Source organism: Aquarana catesbeiana, linkage group LG01 (genome assembly GCF_042186555.1).
Source record: "Aquarana catesbeiana isolate 2022-GZ linkage group LG01, ASM4218655v1, whole genome shotgun sequence".
Classification (NCBI taxonomy): domain Eukaryota; kingdom Metazoa; phylum Chordata; class Amphibia; order Anura; family Ranidae; genus Aquarana; species Aquarana catesbeiana.
Window position 1 is genome coordinate 856,721,261 of NC_133324.1, and position 23,947 is coordinate 856,745,207.

General features: G+C 44.4%; 1 protein-coding gene across 1 annotated transcript in view; it reads left to right on the top strand.

The window, feature by feature from the left end:
* The first annotated feature begins 5,277 nt into the window (after positions 1-5,277).
* SEL1L3 (SEL1L family member 3) overlaps positions 5,278-23,947 on the top strand; it is a 112,409-nt gene continuing 93,739 nt past the window's right edge. Inside the window, exons 1-2 of the mRNA XM_073609138.1 lie at positions 5,278-5,428; positions 13,688-14,240. Of these exons, the coding sequence (XP_073465239.1) occupies positions 5,348-5,428; positions 13,688-14,240 (634 nt within the window). The 5' untranslated portion in view covers positions 5,278-5,347. The remainder of the gene's footprint in view (positions 5,429-13,687; positions 14,241-23,947) is intronic.

The window sequence follows — 23,947 nt, forward strand, 5'->3', positions numbered from 1 at the left end:
TATTTCAAAAGCAACTGATCTACTGGGATTTTCACACACAACCATCTTTAGTGTATATAGAGTGAAAAAGAGAAAATATCCAGTGAGCAGCAGTTGTGTGGAGAAAAATGCCTTGTTGATGTCAGAGGAGAATGGGCAGACTGGTTTGAGATGATAGAAAGGCAACAGTACCTCAAATAACCACTCGTTACAACCAAGATATGCAGAATACCATCTCTTAATGCACAACACATGAAACCTTGAAGTAGATGGGCTACAGCAGCAGAAGACCACAGCGGGTGCCACTCCTGTCAGCTAAGAACATGAAACTGAGGCTACAATTCACACAGGCTCACCAAGATTGGACAATAGAAGATTGGAAAAACGTTGCCTGGTCTGATGAGTCTCGAATTTCAGCTTTAACATTCAGATGGTGAGGTCAGAATTTGGTGTAAACATGAAAGCATGGATCCACCCTACATTGTATCAATGGATCTTCTTGGCACACTTTGGGCCCATTAGTATCAATTGAGCATATTTTAAATACCTGAGTATTGTTGATGACCATGTCCATCCCTTTATGACTACAGTGTACCCATCTTCTGATGGCTTCATCCAGTAGGATAATCCACCATGTCACAAAGATCAAATCATCTCACCACTGGTTTCTTGAACAGGACAATGAGATCACTGTACTCCAATGGCCTCCACAATCACCAGATCTCAATCCAATAGAACATCTTTGGGATGTGGTGGAACGGGAGATTTGCATAATGGATGTGCAGCCAACAAATCTGCAGCAACTGTGTGATGTCATTATGTCAATATGGAATAAAATCTCTGGATTTCCAACGTCTTGTTGAATCTGTGCCACAAAGAATGAAGGCAGTTCTGAAGGCAAAAGGGGGTCCAACCCGGTACTAACAAGGTGTACCTAATAAAGTGGCCAGTGAGTGTATATATATATATATAATTCATTGCCCAGCAGTAGCTACAATTAAAAAAGTAGCTTTTGCTTCAATACTCATCCTATTTCCACTGCAGACTCACTGCTCTGCAATTCATCACCACGTCTCTGCTATCATTCATCCCTATGAGGGTGTCACAGGTAAAGATAAGCACAGGTTTGGTCCCAACATAGGTACAGACTGAGCCCAGAAGTAAGCTGTCACTGTCACTACTGACAAATCAGTGCCCAATCAGGGCTTTCCCTGACCCACTGCTGCACCTTACAAAGGGGCGGGTGCTTGTGACATCATTGACCTAATTTGGCCAGGTGGCAATATTAGGTTGATGACACTGCCATGTTGGGTTAATGATGTCACAAGCATCCTTGCCCCCTTGTTACATGCAGCTTCAGGGCAGGAAATACCCTGGCCATATCTGATTGGGCACCAATTTGGTTGGAGTGACAACTTACTTCTGGGTTCCATCCTAATCCCCAGTCAGTGACTCACCTTCTCGGCTGCAGGACCGCTCACCATTGAAGGAGGAAGAGGACCTGGGAGATACTTGGGGGGGCAAGATAGGGAAAAGGCTGAGGCTGGAAAGTGGAATTGGGCGGTAAAGATGAGGGTCAGTTACATAGGTACAAAGTTTATATGGTTGAAAATAAAAGCATAGTTCCATCCTGTTCAACCTATATGTGTGTGATTTTTATTTTCTAGCAATTCCCACAGCCCTGTAAATTCCGCATCCTGAGGAAGACATCTAAAAACTTTTTGAAGTCATGGACACTCTTAGATAGTACCTCTTCCTTAGGGAGGGAGTTCCACATTTTTACTGCTCTAACAGTAAAGAACTCTTTAAGCAATATAAGGTTAAATCTTCTTTATTCTAACCTCAAATCGTAGCCAAATCTTCAAATCATCCTTCTCAAGGATTTAAGATTAAACGGTTTATCACATTTACTGGAGTTGCCTTTGAAGAGGTATTAAACCCAAAACCAAAAATAAAATATATTGCAATATACTAATTCCTAGATATGGTGGCTGCACTAGTTTTATTTTTTAGGCTTTTTTCTTTATGTGTTTAATTGGTGATCTGGTCAGTAACACGCTACCTGTGTTAAGGTGCCCCCAATCTGGGTGAAAGCAGGGGTCACCTTTGGAAAACAGCATATATATTTGCAGATTCAGATACACTGAACTCCAGATAACACTTTTCAATCAGTTACTGAAACAGTTTTTTTTTTCCTTTTGGGATAAAAGTTTTACATAAATAAATAAAAGCTGATTATTATAAACACCCTTGTCAGCGGTAAATGGTTTGTCTCAACATTTTAACTGCCACATTTGCAGAACGGCCTGGTCTTTTGAAAAATAAAAGATTTACTGGTTGGATCACCAGGTGAAAATAAAGGAAATAGGGCCTAAAAAGCAGTGGCGACTGGTGCTCTATTGTTTGCGGCAAACAAACCACCCGACCCCCTGTTTGTTTGGTCGGTCGATCCCAGCCCCTTACCACGTGATCAGCTGTCAGCCAATGACAGCTAATCACGTGATGTAATCAGTTTTTTTTTTTTTTCTCCCCACACTGACAGCGTGAGGAGAAAAAAAAAGGCAATCACCAGCTTCTGTGAAAGGGACATCTGTCCCAAAGAGGACGAGGCACAGCCACATCATCTGTGCCCACTAGTGCATATCAGTGCCACCAATTAGTGCTCACCAGTGCATATCAATGCCACCGATCAGTGCCACCTATCAATGCCCACCAGTGGTGCCAATCAGTGCCAATCAGTGCCTCATCATCAGTGCCACCTACCAGTGCCCATCACTGCCTCCCATCAGTGCCACCTATCAATGCCCTTCAGTGCTGCCCATCAGTGCCACCCATCAGTACCACCTCTCAGTGCCCACCAGTGCATATCAGTGCCACCAATTAGTGCCCACCAGTGCCACCAATTAGTGCCCACCAGTGCATATCAATGCCACCGATCAGTGCCGCCTATAAATGTCCACCATGCCACCTATCAATGCCCACCAGTGGTGCCAATCAGTGCCTCATCATCAGTGCCACCTAGCAGTGCTGCCTATCAGTGTCACCTACCAGTGCCCATCACTGCCTCCCATCAGTGCCCATCGCTACCACCCATCAGTGCCACCTATCAATGCCCTTCAGTGCTGCCCATCAGTGCCCATCAGTGCCACCTCTCAGTGCCCACCAGTGCAGCCTCATCAGCGTACATCAATGAAGGAGAAAATTTACCTGTTTGCAAAATTTTATAACAAAATAGAAAACTGTTTTGTTTTTCAAAATGTTCAGTCTTTTTTAATTTTTTTATCAAAAAATAAAAACCCAGCAGTGATTAAATACCACCAAAAGAAAGCTCTATTTGTGGGGGGAAAAAAGATAAAAATTTCATTTGAGTACAGTGTTGTATGACCGCGCAATTGTCATTCAAAGTGCATCAGCACTGAAAGCTGAAAATTGGTCTGGGCATGAAGGGGGTTTAAGTGCCCAGTAAGCAAGTAGTTAATAACACTTTCATATATTTGTACATTGTAATCATATCTCCCCTTACATGCCTCTTCTCCAGAAATCTGAATGAATAATTTCATTGTTTTCAATAGATAACATGAAATGAAACAAATCATATCATGATCCAGAAAAGAAATGTCTTAAAGCGGATTTCTACCCAAAAGTGGAACTTCTGCTGATCTGCTTCCTCCCCTCCTCCGGTGCCACAATTGGCCTCGGGGTCCTCAGGTGGGAGGGGGTAGCGGGTACCTGTTTTTGACAAGTACCCTGTCCCCATTCTTCCTCTGCTGTCCCCACAATCAAGTCCTAAAATTTAGAGAGGAACGTCAGTGCCCTGTAATGTTAGTGCTGCCCCCCTTCCCCCTCTAGCAGTGCCAGCTTTGATAATCTGATACCTGTGCAAATGCCCTGGACACGGGTTTGGGTCCCAGAAGAGCCCCACGGCACATCTGTGCCCACTTGGGGCTTTCCCACTCATGTACAGACACTCTGAGATCCAGCACTTCCATAACTGCTCTGTCATGTGTGTAGTTTTCTGATCTCCCAGGTCCACTGCATGGGGAAGACACAGGCTTGAGGAAGACAGGCCCAAGGCTATGACCTGACACTTACACTGCCTGGCCGGAGACTTCGCCCCGGGAGGACTGAAGCTCAGTCACAGCATCGGATGAGTACTTTGGCTTTAGAAAAGGTGTCCAAAGAAGATGGCTTAAAGCTGAGTTCTACCCAAAAGCATTCCTCGACCCCTGACATGCCACAATTAGCATGTCATTTTTTAGGGGGTGGGGGTGGGGGGAGTGTGTACCTTCTTTTTAGTGGGACTTCCTGTCCCACTTCCTCCTTCCTTTTCTTGCCCGCCGAGGCGACTCCTCCTTTCACCTTAGGCGGCCCTTCCCTGCCAGCGATCTTCTGGGACACATCACAGGTCCCAGAAGATTGCCTAGCCAATAGCAGAGCACAGCGAGGCTCACGCATGTGCAGTGCGCGCCCGGCCGTAAAGCGTAAGCTGTCACAGCCAGGTGCCCACAGTTTCTGTGATGGCGCCGCGGAGAGGAGGGGGAGAGGAGCGAGGCTCCGGGCATCCTCATCACTGGACCGTGGGACCCTTGACCCTCTGTCTGGACAGTGCTGATTGGCCCTGTGCTGATCATATGCACTCTCCCCCAAAAAAACTCTCTAGCAATACACACCAAACTGAGCATGTGCAGAGTGACTCCAAAGGCTCTGTCTTATCAGGAGATGGATTGGGGACATTGGAAGAAGGGGAGGATCAGAGAAGACAGGATTTTTGTACAATGCGGAGGATTAACCCCTTGGGTTCCACAGTGAGTATAACAAGCATGCTTTACTGCATATACAGACTGATTTTACTGTTGCAGGTTTAGTAACACTTTTAACAGTCAATGGAATAAAGAACACTGGTCTTGGCTTAAAGGCCCTTTTACTGTATCAACTGTAAATAGAATCTGGAGTTTGCAGTTGTTGCTTTCTGGACTGGAGATTATTGACCCTAACAAATGCTTTACAAAAGTGACTGGTGCCCAATTCTTCACACCCTACAAAAGTCAAGAATCAGGAGTCCCGGGACTGGGGGGAACCGGGGGTCCCTAAAATAAAAATAAAAAAGTTGCAGACTCCAAGGATCACTTGTTCTTTTTTCTGCTGTCACTCCTCCTGTGTGTCTGTCTGGTTTACATCTATACGTCAGCGTGCTAATAAGCTGTGCTGCAGTACACATAGGCCGCCAGCAGGTGGCAGGGCAGAGGCTGGGAAGATCGATGAAACACCTGCCTGAGTACACAAGACTCACCCTGCTTCCACCTGGCAGCCTGGCCCCGCCCCCTCCCCTGCGCAGAAGAAGAGAGGAAGAAGAGTGATCGGAGGGAGAATGGTGGAGAGATCGTGCAATCAGAGATCGTGCAATCAGGGGCTGCAACATGTCAGGGGAGCCCTCCTTATACTGTGCATGGTGAGGACACACTGACACCCATCTAATCCTATTTTCCTGCTTTCATCATAGGGTGCCCTGTGTGCTGTCTGCCTGATCACATAGGTCTTCTATGTCTAATATCTCTATCTGTGTCTATATCCAATATCTCTCTCTCTCTCTATGTATATATCTATGTGTATATCTCTGTCTCCATGGTGTAGTAGATCTAGTATATGAGTTGTGTGATTTCCTGATTGGTGATCAGACAGCTGTGTGTCATAATGTAGATCAATCATTGTGCTGGTTGGAATCACCCTCATCACACCCTGTACACTGACCATGTACAGCTCCCTACCTACCTGAATGCTGTGTATATGATCCCTGTACACTGACCATGTACAGCTCCGTACCTACCCACCTGAATGCTGTGTATATGATCCTTGTACACTGACCATGTACAGCTACATACCTACCTACCTGAATGCTGTGTATATGATCCTTGTACACTGACCATGTACAGCTCCATACCTACCTACCTGAATGCTGTGTATATGATCCTTGTACACTGACCATGTACAGCTCCCTACCTACCTACCTACCTGAATGCTGTGTATATGATCCCTGTACACTGACCATGTAGAGCTCCCTACCTACCTACCTACCTACCTGAATGCTGTGCATATGATCCCTGTACGCTGACCATGTACAGCGCCATACCTACCTACCTGAATGCTGTGTATATGATCCCTGTACACTGACCATGTACAGCTCCATACCTACTTATAGGATGTGTATATGATCCCTGTACACTGACCATGTACAGCTCCATACCTACTTATAGGATGTGTATATGATCCCTGTACTCTGACCATGTACAGCTCCATACCTACCTATAGGATGAGTATATGATCCCTGTACCCTGACCATGTACAGCTCCCTACCTACCTATAGGATGAGTATATGATCCCTGTACCCTGACCATGTACAGCTCCCTACCTACCTATAGGATGAGTATATGATCCCTGTACCCTGACCATGTACAGCTCCCTACCTACCTATAGGATGTGTATATGATCCCTGTACCCTGACCATGTACAGCTCCCTACCTACCTATAGGATGTGTATATGATCCCTGTACCCTGACCATGTACAGCTCCATACCTACCTACATGCTGTGTATATGATCCCTGTACTCTAACCATGTACAGCACACATCTCCGTACCTATAGGATGTGTATATGATTGCACACTGACATCTCATTGACAACACTTTCCTTATTTCCCAACATACAAGCATTGCAGGTTTGCCCTGGAATTGTTTTTTTTTTCCTGGAAATTGTCCTGGTTTTTGTTCTGAATAACTGAACCAGAAAATCCTTTTTTCCTGGACTGGACTTGTGTTAAAGGGGAGCCGTTACATTCATTAGAAGAATACAATGGGCATTAGACAGCTGTGGGCTGACTCACTACATGGGAATAAATACCTCCGGATAAGTAACTCTGAATGAATACAGTGGGTATAGAAAAGAATCACCCCTTTTAAAATAATCACATTTTGTTGCTTTGCAGCCTGAAATGAATGTTAAAAACATCTAAAGTTTTGAAGTACTTTAGAACATTTGTTCAATCATAAAATATGCAAAACATTTTTGCACAAATGTTCACACCAATATTCATATGAACGTTAGTTTGAACATTTACTAGTGGAACTCCTGGCTTCTGTAGGCTCCCTCTGTCCTCTCTAAGGTACCCCTGACTGCAGTGGCATGCCTGCCTCCTCCACATATATATAGTTACATAGTCGGTGAGGTTGAAAAAAGACACAAGTCCATCAAGTCCAACCTATGTGTCTGATTATGTGTCAATATTACATTGTATATCTCTGTATGTTGCGGTCATTCAGGTGCTTATCTAATAGTTTCTTAAAACTATCGATGCTCCCCGCTGAGACCACCGCCTGTGGAAGGGAATTCCACATCCTTGCCGCTCTTACAGTAAAGAACCCTCTACGTAGTTTAAGGTTAAACCTCTTTTCTTCTAATTTTAATGAGTGGCCATGGGTCTTGTTAAACTCCCTTCCGTGAAAAAGTTTTATCTTTTATTGTGGGGTCACCAGTATGGTATTTGTATATTTAAATCATATCCCCTCTCAAGCGTCTCTTCTCCAGAGAGAATAAGTTCAGTGCTCGCAACCTTTCCTCATAACTAAGATCCTCCAGACCCTTTATTAATTTTGTTGCCCTTCTTTGTACTCGCTCCATTTTCAGTACAACCTTCCTGAGGACTGGTGCCCAGAACTGGACAGCATACTCCAGGTGCAGCCGGACCAGAGTCTTGTAGAGCAGGAGAATTATAATTTTATCTCTGGAATTAATCCCCTTTTTAATGCATGCCAATATTCTGTTTGCTTTGTTAGCAGCAGCTTGGCATTGCATGCCATTGCAGAGCCTATCACCTACTAGAACCTCCAGGTCCTTTTCCATCCTAGATTCCCCCAGAGGTTCTCCCCCCCGTGTATAGATTGCATTCATATTTTTGCAACCCAAATGCATTATTTTACATTTTTCTACATTGAACCTCATTTGCCATGTAGTTGCCCACCCCATTAATTTGTTCAGATCTTTTTGCAAGGTTTCCACATCCTGCGGGAATTATTGCCCTGCTTAGCTTAGTATCGTCTGCAAATACAGAGATTGAACTGTTTATCCCATCCTCCAGGTCATTTATGAACAAAACAAATAGGATTGGTCCCAGCACAGAACCCTGGGGGACCCCACTATCCACCCCTGAACATTCAGAGAACTCCCCATTTATCACCACCCTCTGAACTCGCCCTTGTAGCCAGTTTTCAATCCATCACCTTATGGTCCATGCCAACGGACCTTATTTTTTACAGTAAACATTTATGGGGAACTGTGTCAAATGTTTTTGCAAAATCCAGATACACCACGTCTACGGGCCTTCCTTTATCTATATGGAAACTCACCTCCTCATAGAAGGTTAATAGATTGGTTTGGCAAGAACGATTCTTCATGAATCCATGCTGATTACTGCTAATGATACCGTTCTCATTACTAAAATCTTGTACATAGTTCCTTATCATCCCCTCCAAGAGTTTTCATACTATTGATGTTAGGCTAACTGGTCTGTAATTCCCAGGGATGTATTTTGGGCCCTTTTTAAATATTGGTCTACATTGGCTTTTTTCCAATCAGCTGGTACCATTCCAGTCAATAGACCAGTGTTTCTCAACTCCAGTCCTAAAGGTGCACCAACAGGTCATGTTTTCAGGATTTCCACTATTTTGCACAGGTGATTTGATCAGTTTTCATTGCCTTAGTAATTACCACAGCCGTTTCATCTGAGGGAAATCCTGAAAATATGACCTGTTGGTGCGCCTTGAGGACTGGAGTTGAGAAACACTGCAGTAGACTGTCAGTAAAAATTAGGAACAACGGTCTGGCAATCACTTGACTGAGTTCCCTAAGTACCCTCGGATGCAAGCCATCTGGTCCCAGTGATTTATTAATGTTAAGTTTCTCAAGTCTAATTTTAATTCTGTTCTCTGTTAACCATGGAGGTGCTTCCTGTGATGTGTCATGAGGATAAACACTGCAGTTTTGGTTACTGAAGCCCCCGATTCCCTTGTGAAGACTGAGGAGAAGAATAAATTAAATAGCTTCGCCATCTCCACATCCTTTGTAACCAGATGTCCTTCCTCATTCTTTATGGGGCCAATATGGTCTGTCCTCCCTTTTTTACTGTTTACATACTTTCTTGGGATTTTCTTTGCTCTCCTCCGCTATGTGTCTTTCATGTTCATGTAGCCATCCTTATTGCACCCTTACATTTCTTGTTGCATACATACAATGCTGGGTTAGTAGCCCTACATTGTACATGATGATGCCTGGGGACTGCCCACTGTCTAGAGTGCCAGAGGGAGACGGAGAACTGGAGATGCCGGAGGGGAGTGTAAGGTAAGTAATGCAGCTCCCTATAGACCTCCTCTAAGCCTTGCATTGTGTGTGTGTGTGTGTGTGTGGGGGGGGGGTGCAGCATTGGTAGATTTTTCTCTAATTCTGGGCTTTACAAAAAAAAAGACATGGTGCCATTTTTTAAAATGAAAAATGGGTAGTGTATCATGAATGTCTTTAAACACTGTGATTTTAATAAAAATCCATTCAAGATCGCTCTCTGATCACCTCCCTCCCCATACTAGTCTATAGTAAATTCTTGGATGATTAGAAGGAGCGCGGTGTTTGTGGCTCTGCACTCGGCGTGTTTGGAAGATTCTCGTTTCCCAGAGCTCTGTTGCTAATCTTTCAGCCTCTGGGATTTGTAATCCCTGTTATTACTACTCTTCAATTAGTCATCCACTTGAAAGACAGATTCGGCTCATTTCTAGATAATATCTCTCTTCTGACCCTCTACCATTAGTTTAATTAGTCACAAATCCTATCAGTCCTAGTTAACAAAGCCCCCAGTATATGTATCATGTCCAGGAGCGTTCCTGCTGTCTGATCTTACTGTAGATGGTTGGGGGTTCAGGTCCTAATCAATATAATGATTTTTACCTGGTAATCAATTGTAAAAAAATATATGAAGGGTGCCAACTCCTCTCACCCTAAATCAATATTCTATAAAATTAGGTTGCTGCCCCTTTAATAGTGCCAAATGCTATGCAGTGTATATATATAAAAAATAATAAAGTAGGCGCTACCTTCAACAAGTGAATGAATACGTGAAAGTTCAAAAAGGATGAATGCACATAGGTTAATTATATATAACTCTTCACATAACAAATAAACAACTTAATCAACTTCCTGATGACGCGCACATGTGCGAAATGCATTGAAGCGCAAGCCTGACATGTGTTTGTGAATTGCATGTCCTGGTTTTATTAAAAAACATACTAGACTATACACGTCCCTCTTGTGGTCCGCTTTGGAGCCTCCCTTTTCAGCACCTTAAGGCCGGTTTCACACTGGGGCGGTGGGTGCGTCGGTGGTAAAACGCCGCTGTTTTTAGGGGCGCTTTACCGTCGTTTTAGCGGCGCTATTCGGCGGCTAGCGGGGCGGTTTTACCCCCGCTAGCGGCCGAAAAAGGATTAAAACCGTACGCAAAGCGCCGATGCAGCGGCGCTATGTCGGCGGTATAGCCACGGTATAGCCACGCTGCCCCATTGATTTCAATGTGCAGAGCTCCTTCACCGCTCCAAAGATGCTGCTAGCAGGACATTTTTTGCCGTCCTGCCAGCGCACCGCTCCAGTGTGAAAGCCCTCAGGCCTTCACATCGGAGAGACAGCAGCGGCTGTTTCAGGTCGGTTTGCAGGCACTATTTTTAGCGCAATAGTGCCTGCAAAATGACCCAGTGTGAAAGGGGTCTAAGTGGGAAAGAGGAGTGAGGAAGGTTGCTGGAGGAGCTGCCGTGTATCTGTGAGAAGGGGAATTAGATTAGATTAGGGGATTCGATATTAGTTATATGCCTGATGGTCACTCTGTTGGCGATTATTTCTGGTGAGCGCATATTGTTTTTTTGCACATTGGGTGGAGCACATTTATTTGGAGATTGAAACACTACTACGATTTTTCATAAGAACACGGTGACTGGATACATATTTTTGGATTCGTTTTGTTCTTTTACATGGACTCACTGTAACATTATGGACTGTTTATTTGTTATGTGAAGAGTTATGTATAATTAACATATGTGCATTGATTATTTTTGAACTTTCACATATTCATTTATTTGTTGAAGGTAGCGCCCACTTTATTATTTTTTTTTTATATATGGTAATCAATTGTGGCTGGAGTGATGACTGGGTGATAATCTTAGGTGTATGCGTACCTTATGTTAAAACTGCAGTTTTCATGGTTGGGGTCCCTCCATATAGTAACAGACAGCTCCCTTCATACTACTGTAGTAGTGGTTGGGGTCCCTCCATATAGTAACAGACAGCTCCCTTCATACTACTGTAGTAGTGGTTGGGGTCCCTCCATATAGTAACAGACAGCTCCCTCCATACTACTGTAGTAGTGGTTGGGGTCCCTCCATATAGTAACAGACAGCTCCCTCCATACTACTGTAGTAGTGGTTGGGGTCCCTCCATACTACTGTAATAGTGGTTGGGGTCCCTCCATACTACTGTAATAGTGGTTGGGGTCCCTCCATACAGTAGCAGACAGCTCTCGCCATTCTACTGTAGTAGTAGTTGGGGTACCTCCTATTAGTAACAGATAGCTCTTTCATCCTGCTATGTTAGTGGTTGGGGTCCCTCCATATAGTAACAGAGCTCCCTTTTATGCTCCTATCTTATTGGTTGGGGTTCTCCATATAGTAACAGACAGCTCACTTCATGCTCCTATCTTATTGGTTGGGGTACACCATATAGTAGCAGACAGCTCCCTTCCTGCTCCTATCTTCGTGGTTGGGGTTCTCCATATAGTAACAGACAGCTCCCTTCATTAAGTTAAATAGTTAGTCAGGTTGAAAAAGTCCATCCAGTTCAACCAAGAGAAGGGAAAAAAAATATACAGTCCTATACCCACAGTTGATCCAGAAGAAGGCAAAAAAGCCCCAATAAAGCATGAACCAATTTGCAGGGGAAGAAATCCTTCCTGATCCCCCGAGAGGCAATCTGATGTTCCCTGGATCAACTATACCTCGACATGTATATCTAGGAATCTATATCTATAATATATATATCTAGGAAAGAATCCAGGCCTTCAATCTACTGAGCTGGCCAGAACCACCCCTGGAGGGAGTCTATTCCACATTTTCACAGCTCTTACTGTGAAGAAACCTTTCTATATTTGGAGATTAAATCTTTTTTCCTCCAGACGTAAAGAGTGTCCCCAGTTTGGTTGCCCTTCACTGCACTTAATCCAGTTCCCCGATATCCTTCTTGAGAACTGGTACCCAAAACTGAACCGCATATTCCAGATGAGGTCTTTACTAATGATTTGTACAGGGACAAAATGATATCTCTCTCTCTGGAGTCCATACCTCTCTTTAGGGATGTCCCGATACCACTTTTTTAAGACAGAGTAGAAGTACCGATACTTTTTTTTCAAGTACTCGCCGATACCGATTACCGATACTTTTATTTTTAATGTCACGTGGCAGCTCCTGTCTTGCTGCTGTCTTAGTGGTTGGGGTCCCTCCATATAGTAACAGCTCCCATCATGCTGCTGTCTTAGTGGTTGGGGTCCCTCCATATAGTAACAGCTCCCATCATGCTGCTGTCTTAGTGGTTGGGGTCCCTCCATATAGTAACAGCTCCCATCATGCTGCTGTCTTAGTGGTTGGGGTCCCTCCATATAGTAACAGCTCCCATCATGCTGCTGTCTTAGTGGTTGGGGTCCCTCCATATAGTAACATCTCCCATCATGCTGCTGTCTTAGTGGTTGGGGCCCCTCCATATAGTAACAGCTCCTGTCAATCTGCTGTGTTTGTGGTTGGGGGACACTCCATACAGTAACACACAGCTGCTATCGTACTGCAGATAGAAGCTTTTTCAGACCCTCTAGTAGCCTCTACTTTCATCATACAGCTTGCTTAGGCAAAGCTTAATTGAGAAAAAGTATCTCACATGAACAAACAGTAAATAAGCTTTAAAGGAAACGGGGAAGCCTAAAAATGTTATTGGGGTATTTTCTCTCCACGTTAAATGCTTTTTATTACTACAGAATAGAGTAAATCAGGAAAATAGCACATTCTAGCCACTAGATGGAGCCAACAATCATAGGAAATAAGTATTTCCTATGATAATTGGCCCTCGACTTTTATATTTCTGACCTAGGTGAGAATGACATATCCTCCAGACTCATCTGCTGGAAGGCCACATGCTCATCATAAGGGAGCTGAACCAGGAAGAGACGCAAGGCTTGCAATCATGTCAGAGATTAAAATTGTAGCATGGGGCCAGGTGAGAGCAGTGAAGCAGCAGATCACTGCAGAAGCTCTCCTGTCATTTATCCATCCCACCTCCATTCACAGGAAGCCTTGCATTCTGAGGGGACAGAAAAGGAGAACAAAGGCAAAGTCCTTTGTCCCTGTTTTGCTAGAAGATCACAGCTGTGGGGGGAATCCGGCATCACCGTGGGGCCCTCTGGACCTGGGATATACTTCATTAGACCGGTGCAGTATGCCTTAAAATTTTGTACTAGACTGCAGCTTTACGTGTGTATTCATCAAATTGTCTTTAAATTGTTGTAGATTTTTGCATTTTCAATGACTAATCCATTCTGTATTTGTGCAAGAGCTTTCAAAGTAAATCGATTTTCTTCCTCCTCCAGGTTCCTTTCCTGTGCTCCACCAAGGAGACAACATCTGTAACCAAACAAACCCAACAATACTTGAATAACAAAGACTATGTCACTTTTGAGAACGTTCCAAAGACTCTTGCCAATGCAAACATTTCCGTGAAATATCTGTGTACCCGGCCTTGCACGGTGCACATGGATGTTGTGGCTTCCTCAGAGTTTAGAACTGGGATTGTAGTATTTAAAAAGTCTTGGAAGAATGAGAAACATGTCCATGAGCTACGGAGCCGGTTGGTGGACTTGATGCTTCCCAGTGTTATGGTCTACAGGAGTGACGATATGCAGCACAGCACAGACGTGTACTACACCGCCCTCCGAGCTTGGGTGGTGCACAACGACCACATACCAAGGGACTATACACACAATGAAACCATTTTCTATGCAGCAGCAAAGACTTTTAAAGTGATGGAAACCAGTCCACCACATCAACGTCCTTACAAAGATCACCAGATATGTAAGTCATGGTACTCTGAGCACAGGTGGAGACGAAAAGAAAAATCCATATCTGCGTGTCCATTTGAAACAGGTAAGTCGATGATATGTACTTCCGGTTACCGAAAGAGGTCATTATGCATTAAAATCACCAATCACAAAAGTTTTATTTTTTTCTTTTTTGTAGCACCCTTCTAGTTCAATTCTAGAGGTTCTGGAAGCATAGTAGGAGGAAGAGCAGAACAGGCACCTGTTCTGATGGCGACCCAAAATTTGTGATTTTCGTTTACTCTGAGATAACAATAAACATGACAAATAGAATGAATTTCCGTGGGGGGGGCACTGAGAGCAAGAATAATGATGTGTAGTTGTGCAAGTCTGCTGATGACTTCTATAGCTATTACCATGTATTCACTTTTTCCAGGAACTGCACGGACGACTTGGTCACTGCTGCTGCTCCTGGCTGATATGTCAATATCAATAATGTATATTCAGCAACGCAGGCCATATAATATGCAGGATCTTGCTGGCAGCTGTAATGAGCGGCATGGGCACATTGTTGATATTGACTTGTTGGCCCTAGCAACGCTAGCAGCCAATAGTATCCCTGTACACTGCCTTCTGTATGCATGTAAACAACACACAATCCTTACATGCATACAGCAGATATGATCTTGCCCTGCGTATTATTTGGACGTATTTTGGGTACGACTATTGCCGCATACACACGAGCGGAATTACCGTCAGAAAAAACTTGGATGGTTTTTCCGACAATTCCGCTCAAGCTTGCCTTGCATACACACGGTCACAAAAAAGTTCTCTGAACTTTCGACCATCAAGAACGCGGTGACGTACAACACTACGACGGGCCGAGAAAATGAACTTCAATGCTTCCGAGCATGCATTGAATTGTTTCAGAGCATGCGTGATTTTTTTGCACGTCCGAATTGCATACAGACGAACATTTTCAGATAGGAACTTTTTCCGACCGAAAAATAGAGAACCTGCTCTCAATCTTTTGCTGGCTGGAATTCTGTCAGCAAAAGTCCGATGGAGCATACACACGGTTGGAATTTCTGACCAAAAGCTCACATCTGACTTTTGCTGGCAGAATTTCTGATCGTGTGTATGGGGCATTAGGGAATGAGCACTAATTGTGCACAACTTTGACAATGTCCAATTTGTATTATAGGTTTTATTTTTATATTGGTATTTAATTATATTATATATGCATACTCGTAAGTTTTGTATTGTATGGCTGCAGCAAAAGTTGAAGTCTAAAAATCGCCAGCAAATTGAATGAGAATAATCTTTTACTGCAGTCAGTTTTTGGGTTGATTGGTTGCAAATCTTATAACAATCCCCCTGTGTAGTTTGTCCTTGATAAATGATCTGTGTTGCCATTTGCAACCATCTGCACCACCCATATATTGTTATGTAAAGGATTTATTGCAACAGGAAGTGTAGATACAGAATCTTGTTTGACAAGGATATGCAAATAAACTATTATCTGATTACTGGTAATCTCATCTGCAATCCCTCCGATAGATCTGAGCAGGGTTGATTTGATTTACCGTAAATCAAGTCGATTTAAATCACAATTTACGGTAAATCACGATTTAAATTGAGATTTAAATTATGATTTAAATCATGATTTAAAATCGTGGTTTAAATCACTAGTAAAAAGGATTGATTTAAATCATCTCGATCATAATTTTTAAAGAGCAACTATCATCTCTGTCCCGCAGCGGCTCCTCCTCTGACCTGCTGTTGACTCAACAGTCCCATTCACTTTAATGGGACAGTTGGTGATGCGGCAGTGATGGAACAAGGCGAGGGACATGGCGGCAGCAGGTGAGTGGATGCCCGCTAACAGGCACTGCCATGATGGATCTGGAATGACAGGTGCTCTTTAACCACTTCCCTACCCGCCTATAGTAATATGACGTCCACAGATGGGATCTCCCATCCTGGGTGGACGTCAAATGACGGCCTCTGGTTCCTGGCCGCCTAGGGGGCTCGCGCCGCTGGGGGCGCGCGCCTGCCGCGTTGCTCGGGACCCGGTGCGTGTGCCCGGCGGCCGCGATGTCCGCCGGGCACCCGCGATTGCCTGTTAACCGGGCCGGACCGTGGATCTCTGTGTGTAAACACAGAGATCCACGTCCTGTCAGGAGAGCGATCTGTGTTCCCAGAACGGAGGAACAATGATCGGCCTCCTCCCGTTGTGCGTCCCCTCCCCCTACAGTTAGAAGCATTCCCTAGGAAACACATTTAACCCCTCCCTGCCCCCTAGTGGTTAACCCCTTCACTGCCTGTCACATTTATAGCATTGATCGCTGTATAAATGTGAATGGTCCCAAAAATGTGTCAAAAGTGTCCGATGTGTCCGCCATAATGTCGCAGTCACGAAAAAAAATTGCGATCGCCGCTATTACTAGTAAAAAAAAAAAAAAAAAATAATAATTTTTTAAAAAAAAATGCCATAAATCTATCCCGTATTTTATAGACGCTATAACTTTTGCGCAAACCAATATACGCTTATTGCGATTTTTTTTTTTTTTTTTTTTTTTACCAAAAATATGTAGAAGAATACATATCGGCCGAAACTCAGGGAAAACATTATTTTTTTTTTTTTTTAAATTGGGATATTTATTATAGCAAAAAGTAAAAAATATTGTGTTTTTTTTTTCAAAATTGTCGCTCTTCTTTTGTTTATAGCGCAAAAAATAAAAACCGCAGAGGTGATCAAATACCACCAAAAGAAAGCTCTATTTGTGGGGGAAAAAAGTACATCAAATTTGTTTGGGTACAACGTCGCACGACCGCGCAATTGTCGTTTAAAGTGCGACAGCGCTGAAAACTAAAAATTGGTCTGGGAAGGAAGGGGGTGAAAATGCCCGGTATTGAACCGGTTAAATGTAAGGACTTATTCTTGCTGGTAGTTAGAATCTTTAATATTTGCAAACAAAATGAAGGTTTCCTATTTAAAATAATAAGCTGTCAGGTTAGTAAAACAGCAATATCAGAACCAATTACAATGGGATAAAGGAATATTCCTGAACTTTTTGTCTCATGGTTACTATGAAATTGTGCGGATGCATCAATGCAGTGCATGTTATCTCAGCTTGCAGAGCTATGTACAGTGGGGATGGAAAGTATTCAGACCCCCTTAAATTTTTCACTCTTTGTTATATTGCAGCCATTTGCTAAAATCATTTAAGTTCATTTTTTTCCTCATTAATGTACACACAGCACCCCATATTGACAGAAAAACACAGAATTGTTGACATTTTTGCAGATTTATTAAAAACGAAAAACTGAAATATCACATGGTCCTAAGTATTCAGACCCTTTGCTCAGTATTTAGTAGAAGTACCCTTTTGATCTAATACAGCCATGAGTCTTTTTGGGAAAGATGCAACAAGTTTTTCACACCTGGATTTGGGGATCCTCTGCCATTCCTCCTTGCAGATCCTCTCCAGTTCTGTCAGGTTGGATGGTAAACGTTGGTGGACAGCCATTTTTAGGTCTCTCCAAAGATGCTCAATTGGGTTTAAGTCAGGGCTCTGGCTGGGCCATTCAAGAACAGTCACGGAGTTGTTGTGAAGCCACTTCTTCGTTATTTTAGCCGTGTGCTTAGGGTCATTGTCTTGTTGGAAGGTAAACCTTCGGCCCAGTCTGAGGTCCTGAGAACTCTGGAGAAGGTTTTCGTCCAGGATATCCCTGTACTTGGCCGCATTCATCTTTCCCTTGATTGCAACCAGTCGTCCTGTCCCTGCAGCTGAAAAATACCCCCACAGCATGATGCTGCCACCACCATGCTTCACTGTTGGGACTGTATTGGACAGGTGATGAGCAGTGCCTGGTTTTCTCCACACATACCGCTTAGAATTAAGGCCAAAAAGTTCTATCGTGGTCTCATCAGACCAGAGACTCTTATTTTTCACCATCTTGGAGTCCTTCAGGTGTTTTTTTTAGCAAACTCCATGCGGGCTTTCATGTGTCTTGCACTGAGGAAAGGCTTCTGTCGGGCCACTCTGCCATAAAGCCCCGACTGGTGGAGGACTGCAGTGATGGTTGACTTTCTACAACTTTCTCCCATCTCCTGACTGCATCTCTAGAGCTCAGCCACAGTGATCTTTGGGTTCTTCTTTACCTCTCTCACCAAGGCTCTTCTTCCCCGATAGCTCAGTTTGGCCAGCCGGCCAGCTCTAGGAAGGGTTCTGGTCATCTCAAACGTCTTCCATTTAAGGATTATGGAGGCCTCTGTGCTCTTAGGAACCCTAAGCAGAATTTTTTTGTAACCTTGGACAGATCTGTGCCTTGCCACAATTCTGTCTCTGAGCTCTTCAGGCAGTTCCTTTTGACCTCATGATTCTCATTTGCTCTGACATGCACTGTGAGCTGTAAGGTCTTATATAGACAGGTGTGTGGCTTTCCTAATCAAGTCCAATCAGTATAATCAAACACAGCTGGACTCAAATTAAGGTGTAGAACCATCTCAAGGATGATCAGAAGAAATGGACAGCACCTGAGTTAAATATATGAGTGTCACAGCAAAGGGTCTGAATACTTAGGACCATGTGATATTTCAGTTTTTCTTTTTTAATAAATCTGCAAAAATGTCAACAATTCTGTGTTTTTCTGTCAATATGGGGTGCTTTATGTACATTAATGAGGAAAAAATGAACTTAAATGATTTTAGCAAATGGCTGCAATATAACAAAGAGTGAAAAATTTAAGGGGGTCTGAATACTTTCCGTCCCCACTGTATTTAAGATACATTAATAATTTAGTTTATTCAGCATGGAATGGAGCTTCATTATGTAGCATGAGGCTGTATATATTCTGCAATATTTACATTTTTTGGTAAACTCATTCAATGAGTTTACCAAAAAATGTAAATATTGCAGAATATATACAGCCTCATGCTACATAACAAAGCTCCATTCCATGCTGAATAAACGAAATTATTAACCACTTGACGACCGCCTCACGCCGATTTACGTCGGCAAGGTGGCACGGACAGGCAAAATCACGTACATATACGTGATTTGCCTTCCGCGGCTGGGGGGTCCGATCGGACCCCCCCCCCCGGTGCCCGAGGCGGTCGTCTTTTGTCCAGCGGCGATCAGAGATGAGGGGGAGGCCATCCGTTCGTGGCCCCCCCCTCGCGATCGCCAACGGCCAATGAGAACATTCCTTTGCTGCTGTATGCTAAACAGCAGCAAAGGAAATGATGTCATCTCTCCTCGGCTCGGTAATTTCCGGCCCGAGGAGAGAAGACAGGTATGTGAGTGCACAACACTACACACACAGTAGAACATGCCAGGCACACTAAACACCCCCGATTTCTCCCCCCCAATCACCCCCCCGTCACAAACTGACACCAGCAGTTTTTTTGTTTTTTTTTCTGATTACTGCATTGGTGTCAGTTTGTGACAGTTACAGTGTTGGGACAGTTAGTATTACCCCCCTGTAGGTCTAGGATACCCCCCCTAATAAAGTTTTAACCCCTTGATTACCCCCTGTCACCAGTGTCGCTAAGCGATCATTTTTCTGATCGCTGTATTAGTGTCGCTGGTGACGCTAGTTAGGGACGTAAATATTTAGGTTTTATAGCGACAGGGACCCCCATATACTACCGAATAAATGTTTTAACCCCTTGATTGCCCCCTAGTTAACCCTTTCACCACTGATCACCGTATAACTGTTACGGGTGATGCTGGTTAGTTCGTTTATTTTTTATAATGTCAGGGCACCCGCCGTTTATTACCGAATAAAGGTTTAGCCCCCTGATCGCCCGGCGGTGATATGCGTCGCCCCAGGCAGCGTCAGATTAGCGCCAGTACCGCTAACACCCACGCACGCACCGTACACCTCCCTTAGTGGTATAGTATCTGAACTGATCAATATCTGATCCGATCAGATCTATACTAGCGTCCCCAGCAGTTTAGGGTTCCCAAAAATGCAGTGTTAGCGGGATCAGCCCAGATACCTGCTAGCACCTGCATTTTGCCCCTCTGCCCGGCCCACCCAAGTGCAGTATCGATCGATCACTGTCACTTACAAAACACTTAACGCATAACTGCAGCATTCGCAGAGTCAGGCCTGATCCCTGCGATCACTAACAGTTTTTTTGGTAGCTTTTTATTGAACTGGCAAGCACCAGCGGCCTAGTACACCCCGGTCGTAGTCAAACCAGCACTGCAGTAACACTTGGTGACGTGGCGAGTCCCATAAGTGCAGTTCAAGCTGGTGAGGTGGCAAGCACAAGTAGTGTCCCGCTGCCACCAAGAAGACAAACACAGGCCCGTCGTGCCCATAGTGCCCTTCCTGCTGCATTCGCCAATCCTAATTGGGAACCCACCACTTCTGCAGCGCCCGTACTTCCCCCATTCACATCCCCAACCAAATGCAGTCGGCTGCATGAGAGGCATTTTCTTTATGTCCTCCCGAGTACCCCTACCCAACGAACCCCCAAAAAAGATGTCGTGTCTGCAGCAAGCGCGTATATAGGCGTGACACCCTCTATTATTGTCCCTCCTGTCCTGACAATCCTGGTCTTTGCATTGGTGAATGTTTTGAACGCTACCATACACTAGTTGAGTATTAGCGTAGGGTACAGCATTGCACAGACTAGGCGCACTTTCACAGGGTCTCCCAAGATGCCATCACATTTTGAGAGACCCGAACCTGGAACCGGTTACCGTTTATAAAAGTTAGTTACAAAAAAAGTGTAAAAAAAAAAAAAAAATATATATATATATAAAATAAAAAAAAATAGTTGTCGTTTTATTGTTCTCTCTCTCTCTATTCTCTCTCTCTCTTGTTCTGCTCTTTTTTACTGTATTCTATTCTGCAATGTTTTATTGTTATTATGTTTTATCATGTTTGCTTTTCAGGTATGCAATTTTTTATACTTTACCGTTTTACTGTGCTTTATTGTTAACCATTTTTTTGTCTTCAGGTACGCCATTCACGACTTTGAATGGTTATACCAGAATGATGCCTGCAGGTTTAGGTATCATCTTGGTATCATTCTTTTTAGCCGGTGGTCGCCTTTCATGTAAAAGCAATCCTAGCAGCTAATTAGCCTCTAGACTGCTTTTACAAGCAGTGGGAGGGAATATACCCCCTCCTGTCTCAACAGGGAACCTGAGAATGCAGCCGGTGATTCAGCCAGCTGACCATAGAGCTGATCAGAGACCAGAGTGGCTCCAAACATCTCTATGGCCTAAGAAACCGGAAGCTACGAGCATTTTATGACTTCGATTTCGCCGGATGTAAATAGCGCCATTGGGAAATTGGGGAAGCATTTTATCACACCGATCTTGGTGTCATCAGATGCTTTGAGGGCGGAGGAGAGATCTAGGGTCTAATAGACCCCAATTTTTTCAAAAAAGAGTACCTGTCACTACCTATTGCTATCATAGGGGATATTTACATTCACCGAGATAACAATAAAAATGATTAAAAAAAAAAAAAAATGAAAGGAACAGTTTAAAAATAAGATAAAAAAGCAAAAAAAATAATAAAGAAGAAAAAAAAAAAAAAAAAAAAGCACCCCTGTCGCCCCCTGCTCTCGCGCTAAGGCGAACGCAAGCGGCGGTCTGTCGTCAAACGTAAACAGCAATTGCACCATGCATATGAGGTATCGCCGCGAAGGTCAGATCGAGGGCAGTAATTTTAGCAGTAGACCTCCTCTGTAAATCTAAAGTGGTAACCTGTAAAGGCTTTTAAAGGCTTTTAAAAATGTATTTATTTTGTTGCCACTGCACGTTTGTGCGCAATTTTAAAGCATGTCATGTTTGGTATCCATGTACTCGGCCTAAGATCATCTTTTTTATTTCATCAAACATTTGGGCAATATAGTGTGTTTTAGTGCATTAAAATTTAAAAAAGTGTGTTTTTTCCCCAAAAAATGCGTTTGAAAAATCGCTGCGCAAATACTGTGTGAAAAAAAAAAAATGAAACACCCACCATTTTAATCTGTAGGGCATTTTCTTTAAAAAAAATATATAATGTTTGGGGGTTCAAAGTACCATATTTATCGGCGTATAACACGCACCCCAATTTAGGAGGGAATTTTAAGGGAAAAAAAAACTTTTAGGAGGGAAGTTGAAGGGAAAAAACTTACATTTAAATGCCGATCATTGCAGCCTTGTCAGTGCAGCCTTGTCAGTGCAGCCTTGTCAGTGCAGCCTTGCCCCAGTGCAGCCTTGTCAGTGCAGCCTTGCCAGTGCAGCCTTGCCAGTGCAGCCTTGTCAGTGCAGCCTTGTCAGTGCAGCCTTGTCAGTGCAGCCTTCCCCAGTGCAGCCTTGTCAGTGCAGCCTTCCCCAGTGCAGCCTTGTCAGTGCAGCCTTCCCCAGTGCAGCCTTGTCAGTGCAGCCTTCCCCAGTGCAGCCTTGTCAGTGCAGCCTTCCCCAGTGCAGCCTTGTCAGTGCAGCCTTCCCCAGTGCAGCCTTGTCAGTGCAGCCTTCCCCAGTGCAGCCTTGTCAGTGCAGCCTTCCCCAGTGCAGCCTTGTCAGTGCAGCCTTCCCCAGTGCAGCCTTGTCAGTGCAGCCTTCCCCAGTGCAGCCTTGTCAGTGCAGCCTTCCCCAGTGCAGCCTTGTCAGTGCAGCCTTGTCAGTGCAGCCTTGTCAGTGCAGCCTTGTCAGTGCAGCCTTGTCAGTGCAGCCTTGCCCCAGTGCAGCCTTGCCCCAGTGCAGCCTTGCCCCAGTGCAGCCTTGTCAGTGCAGCCTTGCCAGTGCAGCCTTGCCAGTGCAGCCTTGTCAGTGCAGCCTTGTCAGTGCAGCCTTGTCAGTGCAGCCTTGTCAGTGCAGCCTTGCCCCAGTGCAGCCTTGCCCCAGTGCAGCCTTGTCAGTGCAGCCTTGCCAGTGCAGCCTTGTCAGTGCAGCCTTCCCCAGTGCAGCCTTGTCAGTGCAGCCTTCCCCAGTGCAGCCTTGTCAGTGCAGCCTTCCCCAGTGCAGCCTTGTCAGTGCAGCCTTCCCCAGTGCAGCCTTGTCAGTGCAGCCTTCCCCAGTGCAGCCTTGTCAGTGCAGCCTTCCCCAGTGCAGCCTTGTCAGTGCAGCCTTGCCCCAGTGCAGCCTTGTCCCCAGTGCAGGCTTCGATCCCCTGTCCCTGCTTTGTGGGCTTCAAAATCGCCGACCGCGATTTGAAAATGGCGCCGCCGGCGCCGAAATACACAGAGCCGGTCCTCGGCTCTTTCCGGCGGCTCTCGTTCACTTTCGGTTCCACTCGTAGTCCCGAGCGGAGCTATCCGAGTAGGTTCGGATAGCTCCGCTCGGGACTACGAGTGGAGCCGAAAGTAAACGAGAGCCGCCGGAAAGAGCCGAGGACCGGCTCTGTGTATTTCGGCGCCGGCGGCGCCATTTTCAAATCGCGGTCGGCGATTTTGACACTTTGACAGCTCGGGATCGCAGGGGATCGGCGTATAACACGCACCTGCGACTTTCCCCTGATTTTAAGGGGAAAAAAGTGCGTATTATACGCCGATAAATACGGTAATTTTTTTGCAAAAAAAAATAACTTTTTCATGTAAACAATGAGTGTCAGAAAGGGCTTTGTCTTCAAGTGGTTAGAAGAGTGGGTGATGTGTGATATAAGCTTCTAAATGTTGTGCATAAAATGCCAGGACAGTTCAAAACCCCCCCAAATGACCCCATTTTGGAAAGTAGACACCCCAAGCTATTTGCTGAGAGGCATGTCGAGTCCATGGAATATTTTATATTGCGACACAAGTTGCGGGAAAGAGACAAATTTTTTTTTTTTTTTTTTTTTTTTTTTTGCACAAAGTTG